The 18,983-nt window shown below is 44.8% G+C and overlaps 2 protein-coding genes across 6 annotated transcripts in view; both read right to left on the reverse strand.

Moving 5' to 3' along the window:
* Window positions 1–2,096, reverse strand: part of SUGT1 (SGT1 homolog, MIS12 kinetochore complex assembly cochaperone) — a 29,844-nt gene extending 27,748 nt beyond the window's left edge. The window contains exons 1-2 of the mRNA XM_069881013.1: window positions 1,996–2,096; window positions 1,872–1,917 (exon numbers count right to left, since the gene is read on the reverse strand). Of these exons, the coding sequence (XP_069737114.1) occupies window positions 1,872–1,917; window positions 1,996–2,039 (90 nt within the window). The 5' untranslated portion in view covers window positions 2,040–2,096. The remainder of the gene's footprint in view (window positions 1–1,871; window positions 1,918–1,995) is intronic.
* Window positions 2,097–6,148: 4,052 nt separating this feature from the next.
* Window positions 6,149–18,983, reverse strand: part of ELF1 (E74 like ETS transcription factor 1) — an 86,291-nt gene continuing 73,456 nt past the window's right edge. For all 5 annotated transcript variants that reach the window (XM_069880790.1, XM_069880828.1, XM_069880810.1 and 2 more), the window contains exon 9: window positions 6,149–6,777. In XM_069880790.1, the coding sequence (XP_069736891.1) occupies window positions 6,162–6,777 (616 nt within the window). In that variant the 3' untranslated portion in view covers window positions 6,149–6,161. The remainder of the gene's footprint in view (window positions 6,778–18,983) is intronic.

Raw genomic sequence — 18,983 nt, forward strand, 5'->3', positions numbered from 1 at the left:
TCACTTATCTTCTGAAGACCTTCTATAAGCTTTAGCCTAAACCCCAAAGAACTGCAAGATCCAGCTTCACCATTTTCTTTATGGAAAGATAATTCAGTAACATATTATGCTTCTGCCACCTACTCTGTTCAAGCAGAACTAACCATGTACATCCTCTCCCCTTCAAAATATGTCAAACAGAAATACTCATCCGCCTTCCAGTTCTGTATTATCATTAACCTTCTGCTTTAAGTAAGAAAAACTTTTGAAAGCACATTAATATTTTGACAGGTGGAGAGCTGGGGCTGTTCAGCCTGGAGAAAAGAAAGCTGCAGGGAGACGTTACCGTAGCCTTCCAGTACTTAAAGGGGGCCCACAGAAAAGATGGGGATAGACCTTTAAGCACAGTCTGTTGCAACAGGACAAGGGGTAATGGTTTTAAATGAAGGGAGGGTAGATTTAGAATGGATAAAAGGAAGAAGTTTTCTACAATGAGGGAGGTGAAACACCAGAACAGGTTGCCCGGAAACGTAATGGAGGCTCCATACCTGGAAGCACTCAAGGTCAGGTTGGATGGGGCGCTGAGCAACCTGATCTGGTTGAAAAAGTCCCTGCTCATTGCAGGGGCATTGGAAGCAGATAATCTGTAAAGGTCCCTTCTGACTTGAGCTTTCCTTTGAGTCTGTGATTTCACCTGTTAATCACAGAATGCTCAAAAGATGATCTCATCCAACTTCTCCTGTGAAAGGGAGCCTTGATGAGGTTGTCAAACACCTTGTGTGGTCACATCTTGAACACCTCCAGTGGTGGGGCTCCACCACATCCCTGCGGAGGTTGTTCCAGTGAATGACTGCTGTCACTGTAAAAAATGTGAGGTTTTTATATGGAGGTGAAATTAATCATAGAATCGTAGGCTGGTTAGGGTTAGAAGGGACCTTAAAGATCATCCAGTTCCACCCCCTGCAATGGGTGGGGACACCTCCCGCCGGACCAGGCTGTTCAAAGCCCCATCTAGCCTCATTGTGAACACCTCCAGGGATGGGGTATCCACAACTTCTCTGGGCAACCTGTGCCAGCGCCTCACCATTCTCACAGTAAAAAACTTCTTCCTAATACCTAATCGAAATCTCCCCTCTTTCAGCCTAAAAGCATTCCGCTACAACCTATCCCTGCACTCCCTGAGAAAGAGCCCCTCCCCAGATTTCCTGCAGTCCCTTTAAGTACTGGAAGGCTGCTATAAGGTTTAATAAAAATCAGTTCTGATCCTCACAAAACACAAAGGGGGGAAAAACAGATGAGGACAAAATAAATAGTAAAAGATTGAACACATTTCTCCAATAAGTCTGGGGCATTTTTAACCACAAAACACAACAGATTTACTTAGTGCAGTGACATGACAAGGCGGGTGGGTTTAAATTAGAAGGAAGAAGATTTAGATTAGACGTTAAGATGAAATTATTCTCCTGGAGGCCAGCGATGCAGTGGCACAGGTTGCCCAGGGAAGCTGCGGCTGCCCCATCCCTGGAGGTGTTCAAGACGAGGCTGGATGGGGCCTTGGGCAGCCTGGGCTGGTGGGAGGTGTCCCTGCCCATGGCAGGGGGCATGGAACTGGGTGATCGTTAAGGTCCCTTCCAACCCAAACTGTTCTCTGATTTCTTCTGTCGACGCGGAAGAGAATCATAGAATCATAGAATAACCAGGTTGGAAAAGACCCACCGGATCATCGAGTCCAACCATTCCTATCAAACACTAAACTCGGGTTTGTTCGGGTTCGGTTTTCCCTTTCCCACACAGGGAACGTTCAGACAGGACCGCGCGGACCCCTAGCTGGAGGGAGGATTCCGGGGGGGGCCCCGGCCAGCCCCAGGCCCCGCCCCCGGCCCGGTTCCCACCTGTGCCGCCGCCCCCGGGTCCCGGTCGATGTCCGCGTCCGAGAACCTGCCGGGGAAACACAACGGCGTGAGCGGGCGCGGCGGGGGCGGCCGGGGGCTCCGCGGGGGCGAGAGGGTCGCTCACCGCGGAGAAGAAGGAGAAGGAGAAGGAGCCGCCGCCGCCGCCATCGCCGCCCCCGGAACGTTCTCGAGCCGCCGAGGAGCCGCGACCGCCCGGGCCCCGCGTGCAGGGGCTGACGGGAAGGGGGCGGCTCCGCCCGGGCCCCGCGCGCAGGGGCTGATGGGAAGGGGGCGGAGAAGGGCGGCCCCGTAGCCCCCTTACCCGTGCATTGAGCGCCCAGGCCCGGCGCGCAGGGGCTGACGGGAAATGGGGGGGGTGTCTCCCCGCAGGCTCCGCCCACGCCGCGAACGCCCGCGCCGCGCGCAGCCGCGCAAAGGCTGATGGGAAGGGCGGCGCCCCCCCCCCCCCCCCCCCCCGCAGGCTCCGCGCAAGGGCTGACGGGAGGCGAGGGCGGGGGCGGCCCCGCGGGTCCCTCCCGCGCGTTGAACGCCCAGGCCGGGCGCGCAAGGGCTGACGGGAAGGGGGTGGGGGGCTCTCCACGTAGACTCCGCCTACGCCGCCGCGGCCGCGCGAGGGCTGCCGGGAGGCGGGACTCCCTCATCACCACAGAGCTGGGAGAGCCGGTTGTGCTAGAGCGGCTCTAGGGCTGTGGCTTGCCGAGGTGCGCGCCTCCCTTATTACCATCGAGCTGGCGCGCTAGAGCGGCTCCAGGAGCCTTTCCGCGCGGGGGGGCGCCAGCGCTTCCCCAGGACCCGGGGGGAGCAGGTGGCGAATTCGCTGGTGACACGGAGCTGGGGGAGCGGCTGGGGAGGAGCCGGCGGTGTTGGTCGACAGTGGCTGACCGCGAGCCGGCGGTGTGCACAGGTGGCCAGGAACGCCGATAAGATCTCGGCCCGTATCAAAGCCTGTGCGGCCGGCGGGGCCGGGGAGTGATTGTGCCCCTGTGCTCGGCCCCGGCAAGGCCGCCCCGAGGGTGCTGCGGTCGGTTCTGGGCCCCTTACTGCTAGAAAGGCATTGAGGTGCCGCGGTGTCTCCAGAAAAGGGCAACGAAGCTGGCGAAGGGGCTGGAGAACAGGTCTTAGGAGGAGCGGCTGAGGGAGCTGGGGTTGTTTAGCCTGGAGAAGAGGAGGGTGAGGGGAGATGTTATCACTGTCCACAGCTACCGTAAAGGAGGCTGTAGAGAGGTGGGTGTTGGTCTCTTAAGCAGCAAGCAATGGGACGAGAAGAAGTGGCCTCAAGTTGCAGCAGGGGAGGTTCGGATTGGATATCAGGAGAAATTTTTCACCAAAAGGTTCATCGGCCGCTGGCACAGGCTACCCAGGGAGACGGTTGAGTCACCATCCCGGGAGACGTTTAAAACAAATAGACGAGGTGCTTAGGGATGTGGTTTAGTACAGGCCAGGTACGCTTGGACTCGATGATCTCAAAGGTCTTTTCCAACCTAGCAATTCTCTGCTGGCACGCTTGGTTTGGCCACAGGCAGGGAGGTTGTGTGAGTTGGAAGGAGTGGCTCCGGCCCCGCAGGCCGAGCTCTTGGGTTGTGAGTTGTTCCAAGGGGAGTACGGATACACCGGGCTGCAAACTGGAGCCAAAGGGCTGTAGGAAGGGAGGGATTTACATTTACTGTTGGCTACACAATGGAGTCTGCTGCTAGAGACGGGTTCTGCGTGCTGGAGGTGGTCTCCATGTCTCCAGCTGACGTACCCACAGGTACACATTTGCAAGGAAAACAGGCATTCAAATTGTGTGCAAAATATTCATCTCAATCCAGAACTGATGGTGTCACAGCACTGCTTGGAGAGCACAGTGCAGCCCTGCCGTCCTGCGCCACCCGATCCGGCCTCTGATAGTTAAAAAGTATAACTTCTAATACTTGCACATCTATATTGCTCACTATTTATTTCTGGGTCTATAAATAATCTGGTGGAGCTTGATAGAACAGTATATGATATTCCAAATAACATTATCTGAATGTGTTCTGTAAAAGTCTGAGAGTGCTATTAACTGCCCACATTTCAGATATTTTGATGTAATTAATGAATGACAAACCATTTTCTCTGTCCAGTAGTTGCATCTGTGGCAAGAGATCTTGCTGGCAAACTTGTAACCTTAAAGTGTGATTTTTTTTCTTCCTGTGTTTCCAGTAAATCAGCAGAACAACTTCCCCACATTTAAGAACAGTAACGTCAGTCATGTATTGACTTCAGTTTTACTAGTAATACAAAATACTTGTATTACAGGAAAAAAATCCCAATTTTATAGTCTGATTAGATAAACCTGAGCTTCCCTATCCAGTGCTATCAGTGATCTGAAAGAGCCGCTGGGATGAGCCTCTACAATGCTTCTCCGCATTCCTAGCAGTATTGCCAGAGCTCCTCAGCTGCGGGGAGCGCTGCTGGATAAACCACTGGACCCTTTGGGACCCCGCCAGCCTTCCTGAACACTGCATGAGGTACTTTGGATTCACAGGTGGAAGCCAAACTGCATGGGAGCCAGAGGGAAGAAACATGGAATTAAACAGGGCAGCTGTGGCCACAGAATTGGTCCCATGATGCAGGTTGTAAAGTTTTGCCTAGACCAAACTCTGCCACGGGTCTGCTCCCGTTAGTTTTTGCTGTACTCCTATGCTCATCTTTAAAATCAAATTTAACCTTATGAACCAATCAACAGAACTACTACATGAATTCAAGCATAGAAAGTCCTATTTCCTTTCATTTTACATTCCACTAACCTCACCAGGCATGGTTATTTTTAATCCACCTTCTGTTGAAACACAGGAATTGTGAGGGTTTGAAACTAGTAGTTTGGGCCACCAGTTGTGTTATATGAAGTACAAGGACCTTTGCAATGAGTGGTACCCCAAAGTTAGGTTCAAAGTTTTGGGTTCTTGTCTGTAACATTGTGGAAAGTGATGGAAAAGAAGTTTTAAGCTGCATTCTTGGACTCTGATGTGAGCTACAGAAGTGTACAGTGCTGCTATAGCAAAGGATGCCCACAGCACACTGGACGTGTTCCAGCCTGTTTGGAAGTGATGTTTGAATTGCTCAGGTCCCACCCCAGACTCACACTGATTAATTATGTCGTCCTGTTTCTCAGTGTATTCTGGTTGTTTATAATGATCGTCAAAACACTACAGCAACATAAAAACATTTCAGAATAAATACAGAAAAAGGTTTTTCAACTTGATTTATTTTCATAATAAACCAATTAAAAATACAAAAGACAAGGACCCAAGGTTCAAAGGGCTCCATCATTTAAAAATTTGTCTTTAAATACAAATTCACTCTGTAATATGAATACATATAACATTAGACCTCTAAACATAATGATCTTATTTGCATCTATCAAAAATTTGTATGGAAACAAATTAGCTGAAAAAACTTCCTTGTGACACTGAATGTACATTATTTACAATCAAAAAAGAACTCTTAGCAGTATTAATCTCCAAATACCTGCATAAATTGTATATCTTTTGTTTCCTTCCCCCCTTACAAAATAATCTTAAGTAGAAAGCAAAATTGTTAAACTTTGTAATTGCAAAATGGCATGAAACATTTGCACCTGTAGTGAAGCCGTTAGATTCAGTAATTAAATATATCTGATGTTTTTGTATAAAATATAGACGTGGCATCGTCCATTACTGGAATAAATGTTTTGTGTACTCTCAACAGGAGTGTATATTCCATTTTGCACACACAAGAGCTTGTGCTGCAAAAAATGAAAGAGGATAGCTGGTTATCAAAGTCTAAAACCGGTGTAAGTCACCGGTACGGAACAGATATTTGATCATAAAGATTCATACACATGGAATGAAAATGTCTCACACTACAAGTAACTTGATTCAAAAGTTAAATGATACATGTATGAATTAAACAGAAAAGGTTATAACAACATTACTGCAATGTTAATCAGCAACAGGCTGAAAAGATGAAGAAAGAAAGACATTTGAAACTTTGGCCAACAACCTCAGAAGAAAGTCTGCATAGCGTAAAAAGCATGTTCCTTCATGCCTGTATTTTGAAACACGAGTAACATATAATTTTATTTATATGATAGCTTTTAGCAATTAACAGAAAATCAAAATCCACTCTAAAGCATGAGTTCTAACAAATAACTGTAGAAATCAAGTAGCTTTGCAACATCTTGCTTCAGAATCAAACCATATATACATAAATGAAAAGGTCCCATCACATTTAGGAAAATAATCATCCACAGGGTCTTTTTATTTATCAATACGAAGCAGGTTCCAATGGCTCATTTTCTTGCTTCACTTGCACGTTGGATGGGAAACCATTCGGACTGGACACTACCATCACAAACGGTTGCTGCTGGAATCTCTGCTCCGTCTGCTCAGTGTCATCTAGTTTGTCACTGTCTTCTTCTTTCACCACTTGTTGTACGCCAATCTGTTTCATTTCTGGCGCTTTAATAACCGAAGTGATCACCGTGCCCGAGGGATGAGCTACCACCTGGGAGCTGCTGGGTGAAAACGTTACCATGGGGGTAGTGGCACTGAAGGATGGAGATGAAGCCATGTTCACTGTTCCATTGCAAATTGTCTGCACGCTGCTGGTGAGCACCTGCTGAACCTGTGCTGGGCTCAGCACAATTGAGGAAGGAGGCGAGACTGGTTTCTGAGACTGTAGCATAACGTTCTCTTTAAGAACCGTCATGGGTTGTGAATTAGGAATGGCTTGTAAAATGAATTTTTGGGATGTTGTTGCTGAGGCTGGATCTGTGCTGGCTATCACTGTAGTAAGAGGCACTGTCTGGAGTGTTACAGTATGCAGCTGCTGATTTCCAGGAGAAACCACCACCGGAACCTGGGTTGGAGTCTGTAAAGTCCTGTTAAGATTAGAAAAGATTACAAGGTCAGAACACTTTCATGCTGAATTTTGAAAAAGAATTATCACCACACCATGGAAAAATCACTTGGCACCTGCCTCAGTTTAACCCCAGCTGGCAACAAAATACCATGCAGCCCCTCGTTCACTCCTTCACCTGCCCTGATGGGATGGGGAAGACAATCAAAGGGGGAAAAAAATATAAAGCCAAAACTCGCGGGCTGAGATAAAGACAGTTTAATAGGACAGCAAAGGGAAACAAAATAATAAAATATACAAAACAAGTGATGCACAATGCAATTGCAAGGATCCCCAGCCAACTTCCCCAGTTTATATACTGAGCATGATGTTGTATGGTATGGAAAATCCCTTTAGTCAGCTTGGGTCAGCTGTCCTGGCTTTGCGCCCTTCCAGCTTCTTGTGCACTCCCTGCTGGCAGAGCATGGGAAGCTGAAAAGTCCTTAGTATAAACATTACTTAGCAACAACTAGAAACATCAGTATGTTATCAACATTATTCTCACACTACATCCAAGATACAGCACTGTACCAGCTACTAGGGAGAAAATTAACTCTTCATAGAATCACAGAATAACCAGGTTGGAAGAGACCCACCGGATCATCAAGTCCAACCGTTCCTATCAAACACTAAACCATTCCCCTTAGCACCTCGTCCACCCGTGCCTTAAACACCTCCAGGGAAGGTGACTCAACCACCTCCCTGGGCAGCCTGTTCCAGTGCCCAATGACCCTTTCTGTGAAGAATTTTTTCCTAATGTCCAGCCTAAACCTCCCCTGGCGGAGCTTGAGGCCATTCCCTCTTGTCCTGTCCCCTGTCACTTATCCCAGCTGAAACCAGGACAGTATCGTAAACATTTTATTTAACTAAGGGTTCTGAAAGAGGCAGCAGTCACTACCCTGATGTAACAAGAACTGAACCTGACTCCTGGATTCAGCAACACAGTTCCCAGTATTAAGCTACCCTGCATGAACAGTACTATCGTCACTAAACTGAACAGCCTACCTTTGACACAGTCACTAGTTCATCCAAAAAACTGATCTATGATCTTCTCAAGCATCAACCAACATCCCAAGCATGACCCACTACACCTCTGCCATCAACTGCATGAGGTACCCAGCCCAAGGAATTCATATGTCAGGCCTCAGTTCTCCTGACAGCTAAATATATACTTATCCATATGTAAAAGCATCTGCACTGTAATAGAGAGCCTGCTCAGCACCTTCTCCAACTCCCAGGATGCAGAGTTCTCTGTCTGCCAGGCTTGTACACCCCTTCTGGTAAAGCAACTGAACAGAATTTGCTCCTAAAACATGAGTTTAAATTAGGAATGACTCCGTCAGTTGCACACTCACAGACTTTGGTACCATACTACTTTCTACGCATGTATGGCTGAGAGGGCAACGTTGGAAGATAGAGCAGTCATATTGCTGGAGTATACAACTATTACAATGGACAACAGTGATTTAGAGATGTGAATGAAACACACACACACATTCCAGTCATGCAATATACCTGAGTTTTTTAAAAAAAACCCAAAACCACACACAACAAAACAAACAAACAGAAAACCCCAAACATAACACGCTCCTGGGTAAGCACAAAATTTCCTGCGGAGGGCAAGCAAAAGGGAGGGATAAGTGTTCTGATGCCTTCCCACAGCGTGCTCTGGCCCACCATGCCACACTGTCTCTAACAATCTTTTCTTCCTTTCCACCTGTCCTGCCTATCTTCAGGGTTTTCTCCTGCTCACCCTCCTCCCCTTTTTCAGTCGTAAGCTCTCCCTTAGGTTTTCTTGAACATACTTGGCACTGACATAAAACAAAAATAACTGTTTCCTCCTCCTCTTGGTTTATTTCTACCACTGCTGAAATCCCTTTAGATGGAAACCAATTTACTGTCAATGCTTGTATCTTCAAGTCCATGCATGTTCTTCCTTCTGAAGACTGGTCTGGAGCTACACAGTAAGGATTGCCTACTATACATCTACTCTGGCACGTCCTCCCTTCCAGAGTTCTTCTGCCTATTTAGTACCTACTTTATACAGCTCTGTGAAAACTTGCTTGCCAGTGCTTAGCCGTTGACCCAGGATATTTGAAACTTCAATTTAAAGCCACGTTCTGGCTATCACAGTTACAGCAAAAAGCTTACCAAAGCAGGACTTAAGTGATGCTGAAGCTACAGGGCAATGTGGATGTAGACGCTGCTGCTGGCAGTATTTCAACCCCACAGGGAGCTGCAGTCCCCCATCCTTAGCACAGCAGCAGAGACAAGGGAAGGAAAATTTGTAGAGGATTTCCCAGGTCCTCCTCAGCTCAGTCCTTTGGGAGAGGTCTCTAGATGAGCACCACAGATTGCTTCAGCAAGAGCAGCTCCTGTAATGTCAAGCCCAGAGCACATCAGCACCTCCTCCCTGAGCACCCTCCAGCTGCCGGAGGCGATCTTTTCTCCACATCCAACATACCTTGATAATACAAGGAATGAAATTTGCTTCTGTAGCTTTCTCATCCTCACAAGAAAGAAGAGAAAGTTGGCGCCTAGGAATGCTGCTATAGCAAAACAAATCTAAACCTCTGCCCATGAGGCTCGCATGCAGGCCTCGTCACAGATGCCATAATGACCGGATAGAAACTATGATAGGACTGACATCAGAGTCAATCCTGAGCTCCTGTTACACACATCTGGAGACAGCCCAAGGAAGAAGCTCATGGCTTCAGCCAGCAAGGGCTGGCTGGAGATGAAGCACCAGCTAGAGTGATTGCTTCTTTCTTCCCAACTTCTGGAAATGCCAGCAACCAAGCTTAAAGCACGAGGCTCAGAATGACAGCACCAAGCTCACATCAAAGTCTGATAAGGGTTATCAATGGTAAGTATTCCTGACTCCCCAGCAAATAAACCTGGAACCTTGACAGAAAACCCACAAATTACTCTGTCACAACTAGTAACAGGACAAGGACATCCGAGAGCTTTTTTAAAAACTAACAAAAATTGAATTACCTATACTTAAACAAACTTGTAGCAAAATCAAAATGTCACAGAGAGAGAGCTCAACCCAGGAAAAATCTACAGAGCCCAGCACTGCAACTGGAGCAGCTAAGAAGGGAAAACTGACACTTGCCATCAGAAATGCACGGAAAGTGTCTGACTAGATACCAAGCCAGCTCTTTAATCCATGAAGAAACTTACTTGAGCCTGAAGGATTAAGATCAACTTAACAGTCACAATTCTGAAAAGCAGCAGCTGAAGCTGCTAGCCTGTGCTGGTTTGCTATGCAAGTATTACTTTCAGGCTACTATCTTGTCCCTATAGCAGTTTTAAAATGAAAAAAACAGTAAAAATAAAAGTTTCTAACTGCTAAATGTCTGTAAAGGACAAGCTTATAAAGTGTGACCTGGAGTTAATCAATGCAAAAAGTACTGTGCAAAGCACTAGGAGAAACAGCTCTGAGAGCATTTGTCTCAGCACACTGCAATAAGTATTTGTATACTGGTGTTTAGCTATTCTTTTTCTCCCAAAAGCCACTCCCATACCTGTACATCATACTGTGACTAATAGTTTCCTCCAGATGCTCTACCTTCTCCATCAGTCAAGATGCATATACAAGATATATATAATATATACATTACATATAAGGATATATGATATATATCTTACATAAGACACTAAGGTGCTGGAGGGCATCCAGGGAAGGGCAATGAAGCTGGTGAAGGGGCTGGACTACAAGTCTTATGAGGAGCAGCTGAGGGAACTGGGGTTGTTTAGCTTAAAGAAAAAGAGGCTGAGGGGAGACCCTATCACTGTCTACAACTGCATGAAATGAGGTTGTAGCAAGGTGGATGTTGGTCTCTTCTCCCAAGCGATAGGCAATAGGACGAGAGGGAATGGCCTCAAGTTGCAGCAGGGGAGGTTCAGATTTGACATCAGGAAAAATTTCTTCACCAAATAGGCTATCAAGCACTGGAAGAGGCTGCCTAGCCAGGCGGCTGAGTCACTACCCCTGGAGATATTTAAAAGATGGGTAGATTAAGTGTTCAGGGATATGGTTTAGTACTGGACAGGTTTGGTTGGACTCGATGATCTCAAAGGTCTTTTCCAGCCTAGCGATGTTATTATATACATATATAAAAACATGCATATACGCATACACACCCAGAGAGTGTGAACTTGCTGGAGGGTAACTGTACAAGCACAGGATTAAGTAGCACGCAGCACTTAAATACAGGTTGCTATTTATGATAATGATGGACAAGCAAGACATTGGGCTTAACTGGTAAAACTGGGGACAACTGCATCTGCTTAGAAACAAAATCTAGCTGTTCCAACTATTTGCCTTGAATAATGTTAAAAAATAGAGGTTAATTGTTTTGCCTGCTTTAAGTACATACTACATATGATGACCTGTTAACACCAAGTTACTCTATTTGAGGTGCTTTGAACTCTGTATTTTGCTATGCTTCTGAATTCACTGTCAATTTGTTAATGTCCTTGCTATTCTAAGGTACAAATCTATCGGGCGATTTCTTTAAAAGTTCCTGTTGAATCTAAAAAAAACCTAGAAGAACATTGAGCAACATTGATGAAAAGGAAATGCTGCCATAAAATGGTCTGGTTACAACTCAGTAAAGAATGACAAAAATTCTCAAGTAATTTTAGCTTGGCAGAAAACGATCATCTAATTCTTGGTTCTTTTAGTACCGTTTACAGTCTAGGATTGTGCAATGCCATATTAGCTCATCAAGAGGTAACTGGTGATAAAGCAAACACTAAGTGACAGGCAGAAAAAGCAAGTTTATTCATGGTAACTTATGTGAAATTTATGAAACAAAGGGAGAAGATACCAAAAAAAAAATACTGAAGCTACAAGCCAAGGAAAATAAAGTATTTGACAGAACAATATGAAAACAAAGCAAGGAAATATTAACAAATGCATAGGGAGAGGTACCAGAGTACAATTGCCTCTCCAACATATACATTGTTTAACCTACAGCTATAGGGGAAATGATGGCCTTGAGATAAGTGGGCAAATTTCCAGGGACTTTCCCCATTTGTTCAACTAACTGGCTGCAAACAACTCTGCCAAGCTAGGAAGAATCAGGAGGTGCAGGGGTGGTATGTGCTCGCTGGAGTCACTTCAGGTGCCCCAGTCAGAGACAATCTCTCTCGAGTGATTACAGGAAGCAACAACCAAATGCAGCTTGGGAGCTCTCACAGCTCTGCTACTAGACATGATCCTCAGAGTCATCAACAATCTCGTCAATACTCACCCCAACATATTCCCTCATAGCCACTGGCCCTTCTTCAGCACAAACCATACAGGGGCCACTAAGCAGCCTAGGGGGAGATGTCCATGAGAGGGAGATAGGCACTTGATGCCTTCATGCTCTGTCTGAGCACAGTCTCCTCTGAAGGGAGGGCAGAACTCGCCTGTTCTCATCTAGCTCTCTGCATGGACAACATAACTTCTTACATGATGAGGGCAGAGACAGAGAACTCAACTCTCAAGTCTGGTATCCTATTTACCGACTGACACAGTCTTAGAATCCGCTTTCTAGAATTTTACAAAACTGCACGCTCACCTGAATTCAAGCTCAGAAACTTGGCTACAAACAGAGACCTGCAGAAACCCCATCTCTTCAACACTGCTAAAGACATGCAAAGAGAGCTCCTGTGGATTGCCTCTCATTGTACAGAAACAAAATATATCTCTCTAGATGACCATGAAGTCCCTTCTGCCATAAGCAGGCTTCCTCCTACCTATGACAAAACTAAACAAAAAATTGGCATAAGAGAAGGCCTTCTCAGCTGCAGGAAAATTAAATTAAAATGTTTGGCTATAATCCAAGTCTTCAGTGTTGTCCTATTGTAAATGTGTTCTGAAAAGGACACCCTGTTTTAAGGTAAATGCCAGTTTCTTACAGAAGCCCACTGAGATCACATCAGCCTACTTCTGACCAACACCCCTCAGGATGGCACTTTCCCCACTACCCTGAAACTTGAAAGGCAGTCAAGCCTTCACTTAAATGATGAGAGAGATCAGCTCCCTGCAACAATCACCTGCTTCCCTTCCTCTGGGGAAGGCTACAGCAGTGAGCCAGATCCAACAGTACCTGCTAGTCGGTGTGTTGGAGAGCTTTTAGTGTAGCCCTTCCTTCAGAGCATGAAGATGCAATTTCTTGCACTGATGGAAGACAACCATCTAACTGCAAACAGAGGCAAAGCACATGCACCAATGCTGACCCATCAGGGTAAAGCCTTCCAAGTACTAGCCAGGAGCTATTTCTGATTATCCAGAAGTTCTCAGCTGGCATCCTGCTCCTTCATTCATTTTCTCCATCAAGTCCCAGGGAGCCTAAGTGAGCTCTTTGCCAAGGCTGACCCTGTGACAGTTTTTATTCAGCATACCTATAGGAACAGCAGAGGAGTAATGGGCTACGTTAGCTGTTATTGTGCAGATTTGACTCTTGTTCTTATCCCGGGATAAAGGACCAAAAGCAGATGGCCAATGCAGAATCTCAGTAAGACAGTGCCAGGCTGCCTCCCTGCATCTGTGTGGTTATGCAAGCTCGAGCAAAACCAATATAGATGGAGTATAAATTATGATTACAGAACATAATGGCGGCATTCACTGCACAACTTACACAAGCTAATGTCTACACAGGACACAAGATGAAAACACTTGAGTTGAAATAGCAGCTATAATCACATTTTCAGAGTTGATAAACTCATGCTAGACAAATCTCTCTATTTTTCAGCATCGGCATAGCTGCAGTCAGACCACCAATACATCATAGCCTGACACAGAAACAGATTATGGAACAACAGCAGAAAGAATATGTGGTTTGCCTGGGGTTGACATGACGTTGAAAGGTAATTCCCTCTGCTTATTGGGACAATCAACAATCATGTTGACATATTGATGACTTCATCACTATTCTTACACAGAATGCTCATGCCCAGAAAAAACACGATTCACCTTCAGCTACTTCCTTCTCCTCTTGAATGAGGATCTTGCAATTGTGGTCCACGCTTGTGTCACCTTCAGGATGAATTACTGCAACGTTTTCTACCCCAAAGGTTGCAAAGAGGTCAAGATGAAAGCTGTGGCTGATTCATCATGGAGCGGTTCTCCAGTTCAGAAGTGAACACACAGCATATCCCACTGGTCCTCTGTGGTCTGTATTAGCTTTTCTTGCAGATACAGAACAGAGTCAGGATACTGGTCTTCTAACATGCTCTGTCCAAACTATCACAATGACAACTTGAAAATACAGAAAAGAAACAATAAACTGAATTTTGATAGAAGCATTGTGTTTCAAACCTGAAGTCTGCTAAAGCATTACACAGGATCTGTCAGCAGTCAGCTAACTGCAAGTTCCTTGGTAAACAGAGATGCCAGCAAGAAGACTCAGCTATATCCCACATGGTCAATAACAAACAGAGACATAAAATGTTAAACTACTCACAATATGATCTTCTCTGAACCATTAGTAACATGAGAACCTCTTTTTAGTCCGTCCAGAAGACTCTCCTTCACAAATCACTGCTAGTCTAGATTAAAGGTAAATGAAAAGCAGTTCTCTGTCTGCAGCCCATGTCACATTAGGGAGCAACTTAACTGCACAAATGCAGGCCCCTTAGTGCCCAGTATGATGTCCTAAACTACCCATGACAAGGTTAAGTCCCCAGCTTTACAGGAGAGGTACACTTTTTGGAGCAATAGAAAGGATGCCCTTTATGCTCAGAATGATACAATGAACTTCGAGCTGAACTTTGGGGCTACTTCAGCGCCTCTGAATTCCAAGCTAAAACACAGCAGGGCAATAAACCAGATATTCTGGTTAAACTGTGTCAGTCATTCTGGTTTAAAAAGAACAATATTACCAGTGCTAAATTCAAAAAGTTGTGGAGTTTTTTTGCCTTCCCTAAAAAGCTGTCTCATTGGAAAAAGTTAGAAACAAAATGCTCATCCAGAGAGGCATTTTCCTTTTTGCCTTACCACTGGAAACGTGGTGCCAAATTCAGCTCCCAGTTACACAAGAGAGACTGTGGTAGTGGAGACTGTGTGGAGACTGTGGTAACTGTGTTTGCATCCACCGAGCCCAAGCGGTTAGACCTGCCAGACAGCAGTTGAGTTTGTGATTCCAAATATTCCCACTGGTGATACTGAATGCCTTCCCCGGTCAGCAAACCCCAGTTTGCACAACCTGACCCTGCTCCTGCCCCACATCCCAAGTTTGGGTTTGCACCACATCACGGCTGTTCTGTTTAAGCACTGGGGCTGAAGGGGCCCCTATCCCTAGCGAGCAACACCTCTCCTTGACTCCCCTGCACACAGCAGCACCAAAACATGTATAAAAAGCTCATCAAAACCCATTCAAAAGCCAAGACCTTTCCACTTCAGGATAAGACACTACCATCCCCTCAAAGTATGCAAAACCACGAGCTTTGTGCAATGATAAATGAAGCCACTGCTGCTCTTGTGTGAAGAATCAACCATTGATTTTCACTGGCATGCCTATGTCTTTGAGAAACACAGAGGCCCTGTGGAATGGCTGCCACATGCTTCCAGTGATGCTCGGGGAGCAGACTTTCCCAGGCAATGCTGCCTAGCACAGGGGAGGGAAGGTGACATGAGCCCTCCACTGCACGTGTCAGAAAACTTTTGAGGATCAGTCACAAACACTGATTGCCTTTTGCCCAAATGGCCGTGACTACTGCTCTGTGGAGAAGTACCAAGGGGTCCTGGAAGACAAGCTGACAATAAGTCAGCAACACGCCTTCATGGCCAAGGCAGTCAGTGGTATCCTGGGGGGCACTGAGAAGAGTGCGGCGAGCAGGTCAAGGGAGATTACTCCCAGTGGGGTCTCACTAGGGCAGAGCAGAGGGGAAGGACATTGTGTCCAGTTCTGGGCTCCACAGCTCAAGAAAGACAGGGAACTACTGGAGAGAGTCCAGTGGAGGCCACAAAGATCATCGGGCACTGGAGATCTCTCCTATAAGAGGCTGAGTGAGCTCAGTCTCTTTAGCCTGGAGAAGACAGAGAAGGGACCTTATCAATGCTTACAAGTAGCTAAAGGACAGCTGTTAAAAGGATGGGGCCAGACTCTTTTCAGTGGTGCCCAGCGAAAGGACATGGAGCAATAAGCACAAACTGGATCACAGAAGTTCCACCTGGACATGAGGGAAAACTTAACTGTGAAGGTGATGGAGCACTGGAACAGGCTGCCCAGGGAGTGTAGCATCTCCATCTCTGGAGATATTCAAACCCACCTCAATGTGTTCCTGTGCAACCTGCTGTAGGTGAACCTGCTTTGGCAGAGGAGTTGGAATAGATTTTCTCCAGAGGTCCCTTCCACCTGCAGCCATTCTGTGATTCTGTGACCTACATGCCCCAAAGTCTTAACACCAACTAGCAACCAATGTTGCTATTTGTCCTCACCTTCCTTATAAAACTACTCCAACAACAAAAAAAGTGACTCCAACAACAACCCTAGGGAGAGTATGCCTACATCAGGTTTGTCAGCTCTTATTCCATAATGGCAATCGTACCTGATGTACATTTTCAAATCATGCAGACCATTCGTCTCAACCCTTTTGAAAGCCTCATTGCAGCAATTCAGAATGTGTACACAAACACATTCAGCTCCTATAGATTTATAGCTGTTTGAACAAACAACCCCCAAATCCAGTTCCTTTGTTTCAGCCTTATTATAAAACAAGACCCAAAACATACGCTCCAAAAAATATTCAATGTGCCATTCTACCTCACCACACTACTTGATGTTTACATTTTGAAACCAAGCAGAAATGCATCTGTCATAAATTGTATTTTTAGAGCCTGGAACTGGCAGTGACTGCACAGAACTCACCAGCACCTTGGTTTGCAGCTTGGCCCATCCTGGTTGAAAGCACACCAAAATAATCTGGGTTGAGGATTTATTTTCACTCTGACTGCTCAGACACCTTAGTGCATTCTTTCTTATTTCCATACCACTCAGTAAACACGTACTGTACTGAAAAGATTCGATTAGTCTGGTTTTTTTTCCCCCCTTCACGTGAGACACTGTCAGCTGGGCTAAGGAAAGGGCAACTGAAGACTTTGTGGAATAGTGTTGGAAGTTACAAACAACGGATTAAAATGGAGGCAGTACAGAACCCTAAGGGTTTGAGGCTTTTACTTTATTTGAACTTCACACATGTATCATCTCTATTACTTTTTCCCCTCAGCTTATTGCCCAAGGTCCAATTGTGAAACACCATAATGCAATAACTGGATGTCATAATGTCACTAAGCAGCTTTCCAAATGTTAGGCTAGACTTCCCTGCCTGCATTACTAGGTCTTACAGATACTTCTTTTTGTTTACCATCTATACAATTGATACTGGGATGATAAATAATCTGGTATATGTCTAGCCTAGAGCTATTTAACTGCCAGTTGCTGAACTTTCCCCTATTAGTGTTCAATAGAATTATTCTACTGATTTAAATGGTAGTGCATAGCTACCATGTCTGAGCTTGTTTCCTTTCACTACATTGCCCTAATCAACTTTTAAAAGTAATTAAATCCTTCATCAACCATGAAATCGTAGGATTGCACTGTACAGAGTAGCTTAATTCCCAAGCTGTAAAAGCTTACAAGGCATCGCCTTGATACAGATTTTTATTGATTTTCTAAATTAATTCCAAAACTGTGTTTTTTCTTTCTTTTTTTTTTTTTGGCAAATTCTTCATAATTATCTTTTACATAAACTTCTGATCAAATACAATCCTTCCCATTCCCATGTGGATCTTGAACTAATTCTAGTGGGTCAGAAAAATCAGCAAAACCCAATTTGATTTCAAATCATGCATTTCTGAATTGTAAGACAAATGAAAGCAGATATTGCCTACTTAAAAATGGTAACTCCAGTTTGCTTTCATGGTGCAAGGTATTTTTTCCCTTGCAGTCTTCACTAACCAGTGAATTTCTCTTTTCAGTGTGAATTTTTTTATATTGCAGCATGAATGAAAACATTTCATAATTTTTACAGAAATTAAACAAATAAACCACAGGATTCAAACTAGGAAGTTCAGAGGTAATTTTAAAGTTGGGGGGTTTTTACGCCAAGGAAAGAAGAAATAATGTAACTTTTTCTTGATTGAAGCTGCAGTCTTGGCTTGACATTTCCTGTACATACATCTCCAGCTTCCTCAGCTATTTGTTTATCTCCTAAAACATTTCTTACTGATTCTGTTATATCCACCTCTGGAGACTGATCCAAACAGTTTCAGTTCCTTTTTCAGTTCTTCTGAAAAATCTAACTATTATTGTTATTCTGCGTTTTTCTTTTATATAAGTGGAGTTTTAACTCTCTGGTTGTGCCAGCATCCCTCTAAATAGCAGAGATGAGAAAGCAAAACTTATTCTTTGGAAACAAAGAAATTATTTGGCTCATTATTGTCTCTCCTATGTCTTTCTAACAAAATTGCACAGTTAACTTCAGAGAGTCAGTACCATTCTGAATCTTTTGGTGGGTCTGGATGTAATTTTCAAAGGAAATTAAAGAGGAAAGGAGCAGGAAATGGCATAATTGCCATTTTGCATCACAAAACGATAACCATTGTAATGGTGATGTTAACACAGCAAAGCTCAAAAAATAAAAATTAAAAAAAGTGGTGTTCATATTATGAACATTAAGAATGTGCAGCTTTAAGGTCCAGAATCACCATATACAACTCCTGACATTCCTGTGAGGGGCCTGGATTACAAGAATATTTATTTGGTTTAGGTCTTTTGTAGTCAGTGGAGATGAAAAGGCTCCATCAGGCTTAAACCAGGCTTCAGAGATACTTTTTAAAGCCTCTTCCACTAAGGTGCTGCTTCTAAGAGGTATATGCAAAGGAGTTATGATGCTTAAAGGCTGTGTAGTGCTAGCCAGCTGACTTATAAATTAAATGTGGAAGCCTTACTATCTCTCAAACCAGTCTGCAAATACACAGCTCCCATGACATTATTCTGTTAATTGTTCTCTAAAATCAAAAGAACGTGCTACTGTAACAGCAGCAAAACACTGGAGTAGATAACACAGAGCTTTCCCTTGTTGTAACCAGGGACAATACAAAAGATGAAAGAGATGACAAAAAATTCTCTAGAAGAAAACTTAAGAAACAAGAAGGAAAATCCTTTTGAAGGGATCACACAGACACAC

Source organism: Phaenicophaeus curvirostris, chromosome 1 (genome assembly GCF_032191515.1).
Source record: "Phaenicophaeus curvirostris isolate KB17595 chromosome 1, BPBGC_Pcur_1.0, whole genome shotgun sequence".
Taxonomy (NCBI): Eukaryota; Metazoa; Chordata; class Aves; order Cuculiformes; family Cuculidae; genus Phaenicophaeus; species Phaenicophaeus curvirostris.